The sequence below is a fragment of the Schistocerca nitens genome, chromosome 4 (genome assembly GCF_023898315.1).
Source record: "Schistocerca nitens isolate TAMUIC-IGC-003100 chromosome 4, iqSchNite1.1, whole genome shotgun sequence".
Taxonomy (NCBI): Eukaryota; Metazoa; Arthropoda; class Insecta; order Orthoptera; family Acrididae; genus Schistocerca; species Schistocerca nitens.
The window spans coordinates 83035947-83055685 of NC_064617.1; the positions used below are offsets into that span (position 1 = coordinate 83035947).

At 38.1% G+C, this 19739-nt stretch overlaps 1 protein-coding gene across 6 annotated transcripts in view; it reads left to right on the forward strand.

The window, feature by feature from the left end:
- The window catches only part of LOC126251840 (pericentriolar material 1 protein-like), a 781694-nt gene that overhangs the window by 506706 nt on the left and 255249 nt on the right, over positions 1-19739 (forward strand). For all 6 annotated transcript variants that reach the window (XM_049952507.1, XM_049952508.1, XM_049952506.1 and 3 more), the window contains 3 exons: positions 4931-5027; positions 12390-12489; positions 16778-16903. In XM_049952507.1, coding sequence (XP_049808464.1) covers positions 4931-5027; positions 12390-12489; positions 16778-16903 — 323 coding nt within the window. The remainder of the gene's footprint in view (positions 1-4930; positions 5028-12389; positions 12490-16777; positions 16904-19739) is intronic.

Below are 19739 nucleotides of genomic sequence, written 5' to 3' on the forward strand. Positions count from 1 at the left end.
TGCTTGTCCATACCTGGTTTTGGTTGAGGTATATACATTTCAAGATGCTTGACTCATCTTCTAACAGTGCCTCACACTCTCTTGCCCTCTTCTTTCTGTGTGGGCAAGCCAAAAGAGATTCTGCTGGAAACATCCTAAATTTAAGAAGATCCTTAATGCTCTTTTTCACAGTTCTCTCTGTATAGAAACTAGTAGTCGCCAACAAAAAGATCGACAGAGTACAGTAAATACGGATGAAACTTCACTTAAATCATAATCCTGTAACAGGGGATGAATCTGAACTTCTGCTAGACCTGCATATAACAGTGGTATTGTGCATCAATACTTACCCATAAAAATGTACAAAAAGTAATGATAGAGCAAGCAGTCAATTGTCTCCATTCACCATGCAATGAGTAGATGTGTACCCAGTAGGACAGCTCATAATTGGAAAGATCCTCCATGGTATATATCAACTATAAAGAAATTTCTGAAGGAACAAAGGACAACTGCTTAGTAGATATAAAACAAAGCATAGAGCTATAGATAGAGAGGTGCTGAGTGAAACATGTTTGGCAATCAAGAGAGCAGTGTGTGAAACCTTCAGTGACTACTGTAGCAGAATATTGTCAAATACTCATTCACAAAACCAAAAGAAATTCTAGTCCTATGTAAAGGGTGTTACTTGCACAAGAGTTAGTGTCCAGACACTCATGTATAGTCTGGACTGAAATTGAGAATAGCAAAGCAAAGGCAGAAATGCTTAACTCACTTTTCAAAAGTTCGTTTACAAAGGAGAACCCAGAAGTATTGCCCCAACTTAAAAGATGAACAAAATAGATATTAGTGTCAGTGGCACTGGGAAACAGCTGAAATCATTAAAAACTGAACAAAGCTCAAATTCCCAATGGAATTCCTACCAGATTCTATAGCCAGCCCACACTTGAGTTAACCCCTCTGTTAACTATAATCTGTTGTAGATCCCTTGAACAAGAAACTGTGCCCAGAAGCAGGAAGAAAACACAGGTCACACCTGTCTGCAAGAAGGGTAGCAGAGTGATCCACTAAACTGCCATCCAGTATCTTTGGTATCCTTTTCTTGTAGAATCTTAGAATATATTCTGAGCTCAAACATAGTGGGGCCTGTTGAATAGAATGAGAACAGAATGACCTCCACAAGGCTGTCAAGTACATGCAGTGCTTCTTGATTTCCGAGAAGCTTTTGACTCAATACCATACCTGCATGTTTATCATCAAAAGTACAGTCATATGGGGTCAGACAAAGTGCATGACTGAATTGAGGATTTCTTGGTAAGGAGAATACAGTATGTTATGTTGACTGGAGAGTCATTGAGAGATGTAGAAGTAACTTCAAGTTTATCCCAGGGAAGTGTGTTGGGTACCTTACAGTTCATGTTGTATGTTAATGATCTTGCTGACAATCTTTATAGTAACCTCAGACTTTTTGCAGATGATGCAGTTATTTACAATGAAGTACAGTCTGAACAGTGCTGTTCAAATATTCAGTTAGACCTTGATAAGACTTCAAAGTGGTGCAGTGATTGCCGCCTTGCCTTAAATGTTCAGAAAAGGAAAATTTTCCACTTCACAAAATGATAAAACATAATATCCTATCAATATATCATCAGATGTGAGTCACAGTTGAAATTTATTCAAATACATTGGTGTAACACATTGTAGGCCTATGAAGTGGAACACTCATGTAGGCTCAGTCATGGGTAAAGGAAACTGAATAATGAATTAAGAAGAGAAACTGAAGAAGCAAGGGAAACTGGATGAAACAGAAATGCGATGAAATACAGAAAATGGAGAAAGAGGGAAAGTATGAAATGATTTATAGACTGACCAGTGAGATAGTTTTTGAAAGTAAAAGAAAGAGGAATAACATGGAAATAGAAAGAGCAGATGGTACTCTAGCAGAAGAACCACAGGAGGTTTTGAACAGATGGCAAGAATATATTGAATGAATGTCTGTATAATGGGGATGAAATACAAAGCGAAATTAATGTTGAAGAGGAGCAATATGTGCCAGAAGATGGCAAGGGAATCACCATCTTGGAAGCAGAAGTAGAAAAGGCGCTGAGGGAGATGAAGAATAGGAAGCTATGTGGAATTGATGATATTCCAGCAGACCTGTTGAAGAGCCTGGCAAAAAAAAAAAAAAAAAAAAAAAAAAAAAAAAAAATCTACCTTTGTAATGAGGCATATGACAAAGGGGAATGGCCAGAGGACATCCTTGCAACATTTATTATGCCCATAGAGAAAAAGAGAACCACTAAAAAATGTGAAGAGCATAGGACCATCAGTCTAATATCTCGTGCAGCTGAAGTCTTGCTGAGAGTGTTGAGTAGAAGGCTAGATGGCAAACTGAATAGAGAGATTGCAGGGGAGCAGTTCGGATTTAGAAGAGGAAAATGAACAAGAGATGCTATTGGCCTGTTAAGAACTTTAGGGGAAAGATGTATGGAAAAAGGTAGAGAAATCTTTGCTGTTTTATAGATTTAGAAAAGGCTTTTGACAGAGTTCATTGGAACAAGCTGATGTATATTTTGAGGAGGAAAGGAATAGATTGAAAAAAGAGACAACTGATACAGAATCTACATTTACAGCAGAAAATAAGGATAAGGATTGGAAATGAAATATCAGGAGGAAGCAGCATTGGATGAGGTGTTAGACAAGGTTGTTGCCTTTCCCCACTGTTGTTTAACGCACACCTTGAAGAGATTATTGCAAAAGGCTTAGATGGGAAAAGAGGAATATGTATTGGTGGAAAGAGAATAGAAAGTATAAGAGTTGCTGATGACATAGTATTAGTGGCAGAAAGTGAGCGGACAGTGACATGCTGAAAGATCTGAATGAAGCTTGTGTGGAATATGGGATGCAAATAAACACAGCAAAACAAAGAGTATGGTCATCAGTACATGACACAGACTGTCCAATATTTAAATAGGACAATCTACCATTAGCCAAGTAAGTGCATTTAAATATCTTGGAAACACAATACCTGAAGACTTGAGATGTCACCAGCAGGTGAAAACTCGAATTGCCATAGCGGAGAAGGCATTCAACAGAAAGAGGAGACTTATGTAGCAAATTAGGTAAAGGTCTAAGGAAAAGGCCTGGCAAATTTTTTGTTTGGAGGATGGCACTATATGGGACAGAAAGATGGACGCTGAGACCAGAGGATGAAAAAAGGTTAGAAGCATTTGAGATGTGGATGTGGAGGAGAATGGAGAGAATAAGGTGGATGGAAAGAGTGACTAATGAAAGAGTGTTGGAAAGGGTTGGTGAGAGATGATGTCTGCTGAAGGTTATAAGAGAAAGGAAAAAGAACTGGTTGGGACATTAATTGAGAAGGGAGTGCTTGCTAGCAGATGCTTTGTAAGGATTGGTTTGTGGGAGAAGACTGAGAGGAAGAAGGAGATACAAGATGATAGACGACATAAAGGGAAGAGGAAATTACGCAGACCTGAAGAGGATGGCGGAAGACTGGACAGCCTGGAGAACTACGATGTGAAAACCTGCCTTTTGGCAGAACACATGATGATGATGATGATGATGATGATGATGATGTACGCAAATTCTCTCTCTCTCTCTCTCTCTCTCTCTCTCTCTCTCTCTCTCTCTCTCTCTCTCACACACACACACACACACACACACACACACACACACACACACACACACAAGTACACAGACGCCCAACCAAACACACACTCCCATGGCCACAGCAAGTCTTGCCGCAGTTACAGGAGTGTACATTTTTACTTCAGAGTTGAAACCTAACCTCTGTCAGCTCACTTACCCAATAGTGAAATGATATTCTATGTTAGTCAGGAACTCACTAACAAACTTTTTAGAGGGATGATAAGTCATACTAACTCGTACAAATGGTTCAAATGGCTCTGAGCACTATGGGACTCAACTGCTGAGGTCATTAGTCCCCTAGAACTTAGAACTAGTTAAACCTAACTAACCTAAGGACATCACAAACATCCATGCCCGAGGCAGGATTCGAACCTGCGACCGTAGCGGCCCTGCGGTTCCAGACTGCAGCGCCTTTAACCGCACGGCCACTTCGGCCGGCTAACTCGTACACACAGGATACTTTTTTCCTTAGGAACATAAACATTTTAATACTTCATTTATGAGTCACTTGTATGACTGAGAGACATTTGTCATGTCCACAACACAGCATTGCCAAATTGTTGTTAAGTATGATTCTGGTTTTCAAGCTCACATAGCGACTGAAAAGGCAAGAGTAGATGAATGACAGTGCACACCAAGATTTCGAAGCAGTCGTTCTTTCTATGCTCCATAAACAAATGCAACAGGAAGAATACCTAATAAATGTACAATGTGAAAAATCTCTGCCACATACTTCATAGTGGTTTGCAAAGTATAAGTGTGGATGTAACATTTGTAAAAGTCACGCTAAAAAGAATATGTTCTTTAACAGAATTTATACTTTTTGTGTGATATGTTGCTCTTCAGGGTTGTTAATGAGGTTCTGAACTACTGTGTATAATAAAAAAAATATTTAATCATTGTCATATGAATATGCCACCTCTACTTCCTACTTCCATGATATTCATACACTATATGTATTTATGTCAATGCTAATAGGTAAAGTCTACCTTTGGTGTGACATGGACAGGTTGGAACTGGTTCTTTCTGACACTTAAGCATTATTTATTTATTTATTTTTGAGGGCATCCTATCAGATGTAATTGTATCGTTAGTGTTGTAATCAGTCAAGTTTTTGGAGTTTTGAGGGACAGATATTTGAAGTGTCTATCTGGTGGTTTAGCAGAGATGTTACTATTTTCTTTTACTTGATGTCTAATGAGTTGCCTGAAATATCCTTGCTCTCTAAAACCAGTCATTTTACTCCTTTTTCACACATATAATTCTAAAGTTGATATATTTACAGGCTGATGCACAACGATTACAAGCAAGACGGCGTGAATTGGAGCAGTTGATGCAAAAGGATCAGTGCCAGTCATCATCTGTGAATCAGAGTGAACCAGGTAGGCATATTTACATTGTTGGCTAGTGTTCCATGCAACATGTGCATCACAATGTCCCATTTCTCTCAGTTTTCTTCAGTATTTAGTAATTAGATCCATTTCTTTTGCAGCAGTCATGGTTTACAGTTATGTTACTTTTTTTAAAAATTTAGTGTTTTGTTCTTGCTTATATTTCAGCTATGGATGTTAAGACAGTTGGCCATGATGTGGGTCAGAACAGAATTAAACTATCTCAGAATAAAAAATCAAATGGAATATGTATCATTTACATCTGCATCTACATCTACATTGATACTCCGCAAGCCACCATACAGTGCATGGGGGAAGGTACCCTTTACCACTACTTGTCATTTCTCATATCTTACCTTCATGATCCATATGCACAATGTATGTTGCAGGCAACAGAATCCTTCTGCAGTCAGCTTCAAATGCCGGTTCTCTAAAGTTTCTCAATAGTGTTCCTCAAAACGAACATTGCTTTCTCTCCAAGGATTCCCATTTGAGTTCCTGAAGCACTTCCATAACACTTGTTTGTTATTCAGGCGTATCAGTAACAAACCTAACAGCCCGCCTCTGAATTATTTCAGTGTCTCCCTTTAATGTGATCTGGCACAGATCCCAAACACTCGGGCAATACTCAACAATAGGTCGCATTGACGTCCTATATGCAGTCTCCTTTACAGATGAACCACACTTTCACAGAATTCTCCCAATAAACTGAAGTTGATGACCATTTGCCTTTCCTACCACAATCCTCACAAGCTCGTTCTACCTCATATCGCTTTTCTACATAATACCCAGATATTTAAACGACTTGACTGTGTCAGGCAAGATGTTAGTAATGCTGTATCCATACATTACAGGTTTGATCTTCCTACTCATCTGCATTGACTTATATACTTTTCACATTTAAGGCTAGCTGCCATTCATTACACCAACTGGAAAATTTGTCCAAGTCATCTTGTATCACCCTACAGTCACTCAACTTTGACACCTTACCGTGCACCATGGGATCATCAGCTAATGACCGCAGATTGCTGCCCACCCTGTCTGCCAAATAATTTATGTATATAGAGAATTATAGTGGTCCTATCACACTTTCCTAGGGCATATAGTTCTTTTCGTATTTTACAGAATAGTTGGAAAAATTGCGCCTTCCTCCCAAGTTCAGTCCCAAAACTGGGAATCTGTTGAATTTTTTACTGTATGCTGGAAATGTCTTGAGACTGTGTAATGCACTTATTCTATACCTTAGTTGGAGAAACTGAATATGTGTTCAAATAGTTTTCTTTTCTCTGCATACCGAACAATACCTACAGTTCCATCAGATCATATTTTTGAGATTCACAAAGTATGAAAGAGGGCATGTGTTTAACTTAAGTTTAATAATTAGAATAGTGCAATTGATATAAAATATTTGACAAATTGAATGGATACAGAGAAGGGCAGCACAAATGCTCTCGGGATTGTTTGACCCAAAGGAGAATGTCACAGAGATGTTGAAAGAAGTGAAGTTGCAGACTCTTGAAGATAGACAGAAACTATCGCAAGAAAACTACTAAAAAGTTTCAAGAAATGGCTTTAAATTATGGCTGTACGAATATAGTAAAACCTCCTAAGGATCACTCGCATAGGAATTGTGAGCACAAGATTAGATTAATTACAGCACACAGAGAGGTATTTGAACAGTCATTCTTCCTGCGCTCCATATGTGAATGGAATGGGAAAAAGCCCTTATAAGTGGTACAGTGGGATTTACCCTCTGGCATCCACTTCACAGTGGTTCACAGAGTCTGGATGCAGATGTAGAAAGGAATTCACATCTACTCAGCACACTGCCTGCCACAGGGAAAGGAACACTACAGAGGAAACAGGATCTATCCTCCTCACACATTGCTGGTAGAGCTTGCACAAGATAAGGTGGCAATAGTACAAAAAAGTCCACCTAGTTGCCTGTCACCTGTTGACGAGGGCACTTTGAGCATTCTTATTCTCGTTGCTATCTTTTCACTGCATGTGACAATGCATCTTCACACACCATAGGTGTGGAGGAAGTTCTTCATAACCAGACACGCTTGGCTATCTGCAATGTCACTGAATTAATATTGGCACATATTACTCTGCACGGTTCTGTGAGCTCTACTCCACCACATGTTGTCCAGAAATATCCACTGCACTCAACTTATATGACTGTGTGGTATGGTTTCACAAGCTCCTCCATTCTCGTTCTGTTTTTATTGATGGAGACAACACCTTGCAGGCCTTTTATGTGTATGGTCACATCTGCACATTATAAGGGCCTAGATGTGCAACACATGGTTTCAGCTTAGTATGACCACAAGTGTGTCCACACCACTATTTTCATGCAAGACAGGATGACACCACATGTTACTTCCCAGGTGAAGATATCCTTTGAGAAACCTTCAGTAATGACCACATCTTTTCTAGGCAACTTCAAGATGTGAAGCCTTCCAGATCCCCCAATCTAACTTTTTGTGACTTATGGTTGTGGGGATATCTGAAAGCTGTGTCTATCAGGAGTATATCTGGACTCTTCATGATCTGAAGGAAAGCATATGGCGACATATCGCCCTGATTACACTGGATATGCTGGAAGTAACTGTCGACCGTGCCGTGTTATGGATGCAGCATGTTGTTGAGTAGGGAGACCGTACTGAACACATGTAACCTGTGACCACATCCTATATTCATGCCAGAACCACCATTATTTTGTGTTTGACTATTCAGCTGCTTTTGTGCACCCATATCACATTCTGACTGCTTACAGCACCATATACCCCACAAGCACACTGTTTAATGAACATACAATGTTTAAGGGCCCTGTGATGTATACAGCCGACACTGTGGCACTCGGAACACTGTCAGTTGAATTATAACCGCCCAGTATGATAGTTTGCTGTAGCTTATAATAAGGTACACTTGATATGTGTTTCTCTATGGGCCTCAGCTGTTGAACTGCACCTCCATTACCACGTGGTGGTTGTTCGAGCCAGAGCCCCCACCATTGCCAGCATCTGCTTCCCCTCCACTGAGCGAGTGGAGAGGATGTTTAGGAGGATGACAGTTCAAATCTGATGTCCCTAAATTGCTCTAGGCAAGTGCCAGGATGTTGTCTTTGAAAATGGCACAGCCAATTCCCCCCTCCCCCATTATATTCCAATCTGAGCTTGTGCTCAATCTCTAATGACCGCATTGTAGACAGGATGTTAAACTCTAATCTTCCTCTTTCTCTTTTCCCTTCCCAGCTACACTGTTTGTGCAAATATGAATTAGTTGGCAGAAGAAAATGCTAACCCATAAATGTAGATTTTAAGTTGCTGCTTTTATATTTTTGGTTAAATTTGTAAATGACATAAATAAAATATGACAAAACAAATTATATAGTAGACAGCTGTGTTTTAGCACTACATAAGGAAAAATTTGCCACCAGAATGTTGTACATTCATAAACACCAAAATGTGATGAAACTAACCCTTACTAACCCTTTGAGTATCAGTAGTTTCTGCCTGAAACTACTATTTTATCAATTTTTTTAAATTACCAGTGCCTTTTGCGTAAAACTGCTAATACTTTCGCAAGACAGACACATCTAGTGGTACACTGAGTTAATCTTGTCAGTATAGTGCATTGTAACAGTCAGTCACAGCATTCAAAGCAGCAGTCTGCGTGGAGAGTGTGCTATGTGACTGTAGAAGATTGTGATGTGTTTTATAGTGATCATTATAAGAAGATCATTGACAGTGAAAGTAAGAACATCTAAATGCACTGTAATGTAAATTTGAGTTTGTACTAGTGCTTTTATGAGTGGTATTTGAAATCTGCTTTTATGAGTGGTCTTGAAACAAAACGCCTGGAGCAGCATGTACTTTTAGTATAAGTTGATTAAAGTTTGGGTCCATTTTTGCTCTAACTTAGGACTATAATTTGGTTTAATCATTATGAGTTTCATGGAAGTTTCTAGACGTATGGTTGTGTCTAGGAGGATGTGAAATTGCTTCATATCTATCTCATGAAATAATGGTGGTTGAAAACAGTATGTCTCAATGATTACAATGTGAAATCACCTCTTTAAAAAATTGATTGTTAACTTTTTGCCAATTTCTTCTTGTGTTTGTTGCGTTCTTTGGTAATAAAGATTAATTTGTGAAAAATTGTATTTTTTTAATGTTGTTGGGACTCGAAGGTTATACTGAGGGTTAGCACTTCCTTCTGACGACCCCTTCGTTTGAGCCAAGCTATTTTGTGCACACTGTCATATATGTATATTAGTGCTAGTTCCCACTAGCGGAGTTTCTCAGAACTCTGCAGGTGGGGACTGGTGCTAAAACATGTCCTTAGTGCTGGCCTTAATTTACATTAATTTCTTTGGTCTCAGAATTTCTTCACAGTGACTATTTCTTTCTTCACTCCCTTTTAGTCTTCTACATCTTTCATTTTCTAATCTGCCTTTTTCACCGTCTCCCTCCCACCTCTTATCACATACAATATATGTAGCTTTTTGCTCTTATTAACTCGTGCACAATGTTTTAGCACTAATCCCTGTCTTGCCTATTATCCTGTCTTCCACTTTTAAGCTCTCAGGTTTTTAGGTCTCATCTGGTGCAATCCCCAACAGTCTTTCCTTCTCATCCCATCTGGTAAGTCTACCCTGACCCATGGTTTTGGTGACTTTTCTGAACTCTACCCCTTTTTTTTTTAAAATATCATTGGTCCTTTTCCTTCACTGCTCTTCCTTCCCCTTCAGTCCTTCTGCCAAAAGAAGGAGCCACTTGCTCCAAAAGCCAGCACACTGTAATACCTTTTATATGTGTGTACTCCTGCCGGTGCTTCATGTGTAGATTTTTTATCTATCCACTTAACTTATATTTAAAAAATTAATTATTTTTATGGATATCTGTATTAGCTTGGTACATAAGTTCATAGTGTTTTTCCATAAGTTAAATAAACACAACAGATACACGTAACACCCACTCAAATAATCAATAACAGAGTCTCCTTCGCTGTGTACAACAGTCTGTCAAGACTGAGATAAATTTTCAGTTCCAAGACCGTAGAAATCATGTGATTTTGAGATTAATAACTCGTTGAGTCGTGTTCAGAGTGCATTTTCATCTGGACAGGAAGTTCCTTAAAGGTTATTCAATGGAGAGCAGAAAGATGAAAATCTGAGGTCACAAGATCAGGTGAATGAGGTGGATGCGGAACAAGTTCCCGACCCAACTCCTGTATACTGTTTTTTGTCAGTCTAGCAGAATGCAGGTGGACGTTATTGTGGAGTAGCATCAATTTCTCAGTTGTTGACAATAAATGTTAGCAGTGATGGTTGCATCTTGGGGAAGCAGTTCGTAGTACACCACACTCTCGCTGTTCCACCAAATGCATAGAGGGATGTGGATGCCCACAGGTCTTTATACAGGAATTGCTGCTTTGTTTGGGCTCAACCATTCCTTTCTTTTCTTTATGTTAGCATAAAGATTTCATTGCTCATCACCATTACAGTACCAGATAGGAATGGTCAGTGGATAGAAATGATCGGTGTTGTTGACGAGCCAGTCGAAGATGAGCACGTGGAGATGCACATCTGGCCACCCACTGGTTTTTGTCATTTGGCTCGTCATTTGGCATAGAGTATGTGATCCTTGTACATCATATTTTTTTACCGTCCCCATGGCATAAAAATGTCGTACGATCACGAGATGATCACAGTTCATCACATTTGCCAGTTCTCGAATACATTAACATGGATCATTGTGAATGAATGCGGTTAAACGATCTTCATCAAACCCCGAATGTCTTCCAGAATGTGGAGAGTTACTAATGTCAAAGTGATCCTCTTTAAAATGAAAACACCATCCTTTTGCTGTGCTCTGTCCAGTGGCATCATCCCCATACATGGCACAAACGTTTGTGGCTGTCTCTGCTGCTGTGACTCCTCTATTGAATTGAAACAGAAAAATGTCGGAAATGTTCTTATTTCTCTGCTTGGCACTCCATTTTCTAGTGTCCACAGCTCCATCTCCATATGACGGTTTATTTTTACAAGCCTGTCTTGATCACACAAGTTCCATGAACTCACATGTTTAACTTAACGATGATTTACATCAGAATATTTTAATTACCAGAAGATGGCAGTAGCCAAAACCAGTAATAAAGTGTAAGAAACCTGTGTGAACAAGACGCACTTGTAAAAATAAAATGCCAAAAAATGATTCCAGACTCATTTACAGACTTTATGTCTTTAATGAATAAATCCATAAGACAGAACGATAATATGGAAACTCAGATAAAAATAGTGAACTACAAATAAAAAAAAAGACAATCAATAAACAAACCCTCAGCAACTGGAATACCAATAAGCAAAACAAAAGCCCTATGAACTTATGCACCAATCTAATACTTTGCATTTTGTGTTGATCATCTGTGTAATCGTAGGTAACACACACACATTACTATATAGTGGTAACTTCCTTCTCTGATAAATCACAGATGGCTCCTGTGATGGGTGAGGAGTTGCTTCTTCACATTTTTCAAAATGAAAAAATCAACCACACTACACAGAATTCACTATTTTACTGTTAGAGATGAGCAAAGCTTGTGGTGGTTGTACTCAGTATGCAAGTGGCTCAAAAATCTTCTGACTTATCCCGATTCAGAAATAGGAAGATAAATGATCAATAAAAGTTCAACAAATAGTATATTTTCCTTAAATGATCATGTCTTTTGATGAAGTACAATATAAAAAATAAACATTCTGTCTTTTTCCTTTCTGTGCTGCCCATAAGCAGTGTACGTCTTTTTTGAAAAATGATGGATTCTGTGTAGCAGATGAACCAAAACTTGCTCTTCCCTTCATTGTGTTTTAATAGTCATCCTTGTTTTACAATGAATTACCAAATTTCCATGTAAAATAGCTATTGTTCAACTCTCTGTGTATTTGGGGAAACAGAATGAAACTTTACAGTACTTGAGTATATACTGAAATAAATCTTCCTTATAGATTAAAACTTTATGCCACATAGGGATTCTAATCCATATCCTCATATTTTCCAATAAATGCCAATATTAGTTTAACTATCCAAGCATATTTTATATGATTGAGCATAAAGAAAGCTTCAGTCATTCAGAATGTAGCCATAAGTTAGTTGTAATGCAGAGCAGACAGTTAAATTGGTAATAAAATTGTAAACAAAAGGAAAGGGTCCCAGCATGAATCACAGTACATTACACAGTTTTAATACATCAGGGAAGTTCTGACTCGGAAGCTGGATAGATTCTGTATCTCATCATAAATACTCTCTAAAAAGATGAATATCAACCAGTGAATCTTTTGTGTTCTTAAAGGTTGTGGCACTGGTGATACTGGCACAAGTAATGCGACATGGGGGAACTCCACACAGATTACTCTGGAGGACCTGGATGATGGCAGAGCAGGATTCTCTAGGTAAATAGAAATATTAATGTGCAAAGTATATGTACTGTAATTTTGTGTGAAAAAAAATATTTGTGTTTATACAGTGCCTTTCAGCTTTGCATTGATATTTAGTCTAAAATTACTGCCATTTTGACTCTGTGCAATCTTGTGTGCAGCTGTTGCCATGCAGTGGAAAATCACAGTCATAGTGATGCTAAAATACTGTAAAATATAATACGTAGGCCATTGGAGAATGTGGAGAGCAAAATTGAACTAAAAAATATTCCAATGGTTATTTATGTTCGACCGCTCATTATCCTTACACATTAATTCTGTTTCTATTTCTGGAACATATGATAAATGACCTCATTCATCTTATTATTACACATTGATACCAGAGTTAAATTAACAAAAATGTAGGTGGTTTGGCTCGTATTTGCAATCAGGCACAGACAATAATAATTCATGAAATAACAGTTAAGGGAGGTGTAGCTTACCGAACCAGATGTTGTGGAAAGCAAGTGAAAAAGTTGGCAACTAATCATTAGGAAACCAGATTAAAGAGGGTTTGGGCTCTCAAGGTTTATGTAGTTATTAAAGATTTCGGGCTGGCAACCACTGGAATAGATCCAGATCAAAAAATATGATGAAAAATAGAATAAGCAGTAAAACCAGAAACTGCTTGAAGAATGTGTTATTTGTTGTGTGGAGACAAAATGGAAACCTTAAGAAAAAGTCACAGAAGTATAGATAAATATTCCATAATTGAAGTCACAGAAGTATAGAAGGACATTCCATAATAGAGGAAATGCTTCAGACAAGGGACATGGTCAGCAAAAGCATCCGCTTCTGACTGGCTGCCATCTGCATACAATTAAGTCTCTTGAAGAATATCCTGTTGTATCAGAGCTGCACAATACCATGAATCTTAGTAAGGGTGTTGTAGCATGCAAAGACAGTACTCATTTAAATATAGACAACTGCAAGTGGAGTGCAGATGAGAAAGTATTACAGATTCCCAAAATAAAAGTGACGTAAACTAACACAATCTGCAAAGTAAAATTTGTGACCCAAATTTAGAATCATTTCTAATTAAAATGGGGGTCAGGCAAGGTAATGATTATCTCAATTCATTCTCAGTCTAGTACTAGTTAAGCTCATCAAAACATGAGAGAAAGAGATACCTGGAATACACATGGAAACGAAATGTAAGAATCTATACTTAACAGTGCTCAGAGATCTTTGAAGTTGATTTTCACGAATGTTTTTGAGAATGGTATTACTATATTTACCTGAGTATAAGATAACCCTGAATATAAGACAGCCACTCCTTTCCTTAAAAGACTCCTCGAGAAAAATTTATTTTTAACATATTCTGATTAATCAAAATCACAAACTGTTTTATTGATGTACAGTGTTTGCCAAAAAGCTAACATTATCCCTATTCTAAACTGTTTTCTTTTCTGCCTCTTTTGCTTACTAGCCCTGTAGTCTGTGGTATCACTATTTTTAATCACCACCACCATCCTCCTAACAGCACAGCTGTGAAATTTGTATCTTTGTTGTCACAACTATTCGGCTGTTTCTTCCGAATGTGTTGCAGTTTCAAGGTTGTGGCTACAGTGGGATCTGAGAACACAGCCGTTTTTTTCTGAATACATATTGGAGTTTGCTCCTGTACTGATGTGAGAATGTTCCAATATCTCTTGCTTCCAAGCATATCACCTGCCCGCTGTTCTGTCATTGGCTGTGTAGAACCAGCTGACACACATCCTTTCATTCCTGTTGTACGTCAAGGTGAGCATAGACAACATTACAGTGAAAAACACATAAGTACAGCCCTATCTACATTTTTACTGACTCTTGCAGAAAGAAATACTGTTGTTGCGTATTCTTCCAATTTTAAAGGCAGTTCGATTCCGACTACAAGTGAATTCAGGCAAACTGCAGTTTAAATGTGGTAGATGTTCATAAAATGCCAAAATACATGGTATAGATTTCCATAGTTGGCAACACAATGAAATTTGCTGCTCGCATACCGTTCCCCTCCGCCTGATCAACCTAGCTCTCAGCCATGCTGGTGTACTTTGTCCCCTTCCAAACCTTCCGTAGAGCTGAGCTTGAGTCACTATGAAAAACAGACTGCAATGTCTTCTGATGTGCAGGTCATATATAACAACACCAACTAATACATAAATAAAGGAGTACAGTTATGATTCAGCCCCATTCGTGAGCTTTCGCGATCTAGTGATGTCGGTTGGTAGTTTTTCCATAATGGATCTTGCTGCTGTTTAATTTATTATTGCAGTAACAATTACATTCAGTTTAATATGATTTATTTCTTTGTTAGACATTTCATTCTGTATTAACTTTCCTTATTGTTTCAACGGTATGTCTGACACTCATGTTCTAAATCTGATTAAAAGATGGTAATGTTTTACTGGGTATTCTAATAGGTGAACAGTGACTGAAATTTCTTGTTTGCAGCCCACTTAGTAATTCGTTACAGTCTCTCATAACCAAATAAAATAGTGGTCTGGGTTCTGAATCAACTAATGTTTTATCAGGGACAACACTTCCATTTTTGAGTGTTACCTTTACTTAAAAAGTGACATTAATGTTTGTACGTGGTATCCATTAATGTACAAGAATGTTTATTGCAAACCTGTTCAAGTACAACAAAAGTCTGTTAGATGATAGAATTTAATGCTATTTTTGCCTGTGTTTCACAAAATTACCAAATTTTAATCAGAGCAGTAGGCTGTTGTAGTGGCTAGTCCATAGTTTCTCATGTGTCTCTTGTACTAGTGCTACACGAGTCAGTGTTGCATGTTTGTTCTAACAATTTCAATACTGTAACAAGCTGTTTGGCATATTAGGAAATCTCGAACCTGTTGGAATGCGAGTATCGTTGCCGAGCCCTACCCATCTGAATTCTTCAAAATAAATCTGCACATGACCTCTGTAGCCAAAGCTATAAATGTGAGACTACACATGTATTCTCCACAAAACACCTTAGCACCAATAGTTTAATCTGCAAATATAAGATGACCCTGTATTTTTTGAATGATGAATTTAGCAGAAAACCATGTCTTACAGTCGGGTTAATACAGTATACTGCTTTATGAAATTGTTGTAGGGCACTGACCTTCAAATCATACAAGAAAGAAGAAAATCAAAAAGGGCAGAGCAGTTTTTAAGGTCCTTTTGTCAGTCAGAATGATTGGTTTCCTGTATATCTTGCTGTCTACAACTGAACCCCATTTCCAAAAGTGAGACTTTGTCTTGTCATAACCAAGCTTTTAGCCACAGATTAATCCAAATACTTGTGGCATTTACACTGTCTTTTTTATATCTGCCATATCTGAGTACTTATATTGAAACTTAGCTAGCACACTTGCATATCAGCGAAACCTCTTTACTCAGTAGAAGCCTGGAACAATAAACATAGCTGTAATTCAACTCATATGATTGATGTGTAACAGCTGGCATTTCTTCTGTCAGTCTGCCTGTAAAAATATAATGTGATAAGACAGTTGATCTTTATAGGAAATTATATTGTCCGTTTGCAATAACCCATCTGTAGAGTACGACTGTGACAGCAGCAGTTGTAAGAGTTTCTGTGAGATACATTTCAAATGCTCTCAGTCAATGCATGGCAGCATTGAGTTTTCTTTACTAGATTGTAAAAGTCTCGTCACATCTCTGTGCAATTTCGCTGCTAGTTTCAGTCATTATGTTGCATAAAATAAATGTGCCATTCTTGAGAAACAAAGCATAGAACGATACTGAATTACAACTACATTATCAGCTGCAATTATTGTCCAAAGATAAATGTGGTAACCAACACCTAAAAGATCTGAGTGTTTTGATTACAGCGAACAAGCAAATGGCTCATTCTCTGATTGGCTGTCAGTATGGTACCTGTAAACAATTAGCTGCTTTCTTATTCTGATTTAGGTTGACATCACAATTTGCTCACAGGAGATACATTTATTTTAACTGCAGTTCAATAAGAAATAATTGTTTACTTGATGTGCACAACATTTTAGAAACCTTGTAGTCTGATCTACTGTGATCTTTCAAGCTTTTGTGGCGTTATGAAATTATTGGTTTCCCACCTGGGATCCTACTGTTTCAGATATTGTTCTTTAATTTTTAATAACCTCCCCGTATTTCGTAGTGTGTGTGTGTGTGTGTGTGTGTGTGTGTGTGTGTGTGTGTGTGTGTGTGTGTTGTTCTTGAATTGTTATTAAATCTTTTGCATTTTTATTTCACTTTACCTGTATTCTTGTTGCATATTTTTATTCACTTGCAGTGATGATAACCTGTGTGAAGAAAACAATGACATCCCCTCAGTTTCTTCCCACCGTAATGCAAGACTCAGTTGCAGTGGCAGTAATCGCAAAGATATATTAGAGCATAACACATCTTCTTCAAACAGGTATGTAGTGCACACAAAAATTTACCAGACAATGTATTATTCATCCTCTTAATCCTTTTGCTGCTACAGATGTGCTCTCTGCATTGTGTGCTGAGGGCGGCTTGTATTATGGCTGTACTGCTCGCCAAATGCTGGGAAAAATTTGATCTTTGCCCATCTTACAGGGAGATATCTTCACATGATGAAGGACTGAATTTCTTTTCATTATATTCCATAGTTACTGTGCTCCATCAAATTCAGTAAATCACTGCACAAAGTTTTTAAAGATTTGCAGAGGTAAAAATGTATTGTGTAAACTTTATGTATGGTTGATTTTAGCTTGTATAGGTTGAGCCAAAAAGGTCTTTACAATTTTGGAATGATTAGAAATTTATTGTTGTTGTTGTTGTGGTCTTCAGTCCTGAGACTGGTTTGATGCAGCTTTCCATGCTACTCTATCCTGTACAAGCCTCTTTATCTCCCAGTACCTACCGCAACCTACATCCTTCTGAATCTGCTTAGTGTATTCATCTCTTGGTCTACCTCTATGATTTTTACCCTCCACGCTGCCCTCCAATACTAAATTGGTGATCCCTTGATGCCTCAGAACATGTCCTACCAACCGATCCCTTCTTCTAGTCAAGTTGTGCCACAAACTTCTCTTCTCCCCAATCCTATTTAATACCTCCTCATTAGTTATGTGATCTACCCATCTAATCTTCAGCATTCTTCTGTAGCACCACATTTCAAAAGCTTCTATTCTCTTCTTGTCCAAACTATTTATCGTCCATGTTTCACCTCCATACATGGCTACACTCCATACAAATACTTTCAGAAACGACTTCCTGACACTTAAATCTATACTCGATGTTAACAAATTTCTCTTCTTCAGAAACTCTTTCCTTGCCATTGCAAGTCTACATTTTATATCCTCTCTACTTCGACCATCATCAGTTATTTTGCTCCCCAAATAGCAAAACTCCTTTACTACTTTAAGTGTCTCATTTCCTAATCTAATTCCCTCAGCATCACCTGACTTAATTCGACTACATTCCATTATCCTCATTTTGCTTTTGTTGATGTTCATCTTATATACTCCTGTCAAGACACTATCCATTCCGTTCAACTGCTCTTCCAAGTCCTTTGCTGTCTCTGATACAATTACAATGTCATCGGCGAACCTCAAAGTTTTTATTTCTTCTCCATGGATTTTAATACCTACTCCGAATTTTTCTTTTGTTTCCTTCACTGCTTGCTCAATATACAGATTGAATAACATCGGGGATAGGCTACAGCCCTGTCTCACTCCCTTCCCAACCACTGCTTCCCTTTCATGCCCCTCGATTCTTATAACTGCCATCTGGTTTCTGTACAAATTGTAAATAGTCTTTCACTCCCTGTATTTTACCCCTGCCACCTTCAGAATTTGAAAGAGAGTATTCCAGTCAACATTGTCAAAAGCTTTCTCTAAGTCTACAAATGCTAGAAACGTAGGTTTGCCCTTCCTTAATCTAGCTTCTAAGATGAGTCGTAGGGTCAGTATTGCCTCACGTGTTCCAACATTTCTACGGAATCCAAACTGATCTTCCCCGAGGTCGTCTTCTACTAGTTTTTCCATTCTTCTGTAAAGAATTCGCGTTAGTATTTTGCAGCTGTGACTTATTAAACTGATAGTTTGGTAATTTTCACATCTGTCAACACCTGCTTTCTTTGGGATTGGAATTATTATATTCTTCTAGAAGTCTGAGGGTACTTTGCCTGTTTCATACATCTTGCTCACCAGATGGTAGAGCTTTGTCAGGACTGGCTCTCCCAAGGCCGTCAGTAGTTCCAATGGAAATTTATTGAGGTAACTTATGAAATTGGTAGATGTGTCATTTTGAAGCAAACAATATCAAGTTTGATTTACATAGTGCATCAGTACTCCATTCTGCCACTAGGAGTGCTAGTGTAGTGCACAGTTAAAACGGCTACTTTCACTGGTATTGTGTATGTGGATATGCTTGAAAACTTTTTAATTCCACAGATTGATGGATAACCGAGATGAGATGGTTTACTATCAGCAAGACAGTGCACCACCTGATTTCCTCACGGAAATTTGAAGTTTCTTTGATAATCCCTTTCCAGGTCAGTGGATTGTCCGTGAAACCAAACAATTTAGATCTCCTGAAAATTCGAATATATACTGCCGTTGCAAAAGTTACACATGATTTGCTGCAAAGAGTGTGAGAAGAAATTGATTACTGGTGGCATTTTTGCCACATCATAAATGGTAGTCACATCAAACCAGAATGTGAAACTTCAAGTTGTTTGCTACAAAATGACACATCTACCAATTCTATAGTTATCTCAATAAATTTCTATATCACTCCAAAGTTTTAAAGTCCTTTTCGACCCACCCTTTACATTGCAGTGAATGAAATGTAGATAAAATATGGAAATTTTATTTAAAATTGAGAGCAGGACAGTATTTAATTTCATTCTTGAGTTATTGGGTTTTATATCTAATTGGCAGTTGTGCACAACATGCCCGTTCACGTCCTTGTGCATTGCGAATCGTGGTCATAACAATTATCACATCTCATAAATGATTCAAGATATCAAAATGAGGTTTTTGGCAAATGATAACATAATGGGGCACATATGTTGTATGATAAATACTCAAAACTTTTTAAATCACTGAGCTATGGCAGTAACTTATCCACAGGGGTGAGAGGTAGATGGCTCAAGACACATACAGACATCCAAAGCACTGCAGAAAAACCCAACCAGTGCACCTGTACACATCCACAGCACCAGGGAAACAGTGTAGCAGGATGTGTATACACACCCACAACAGTGAAAGGGTTAAAAGAGC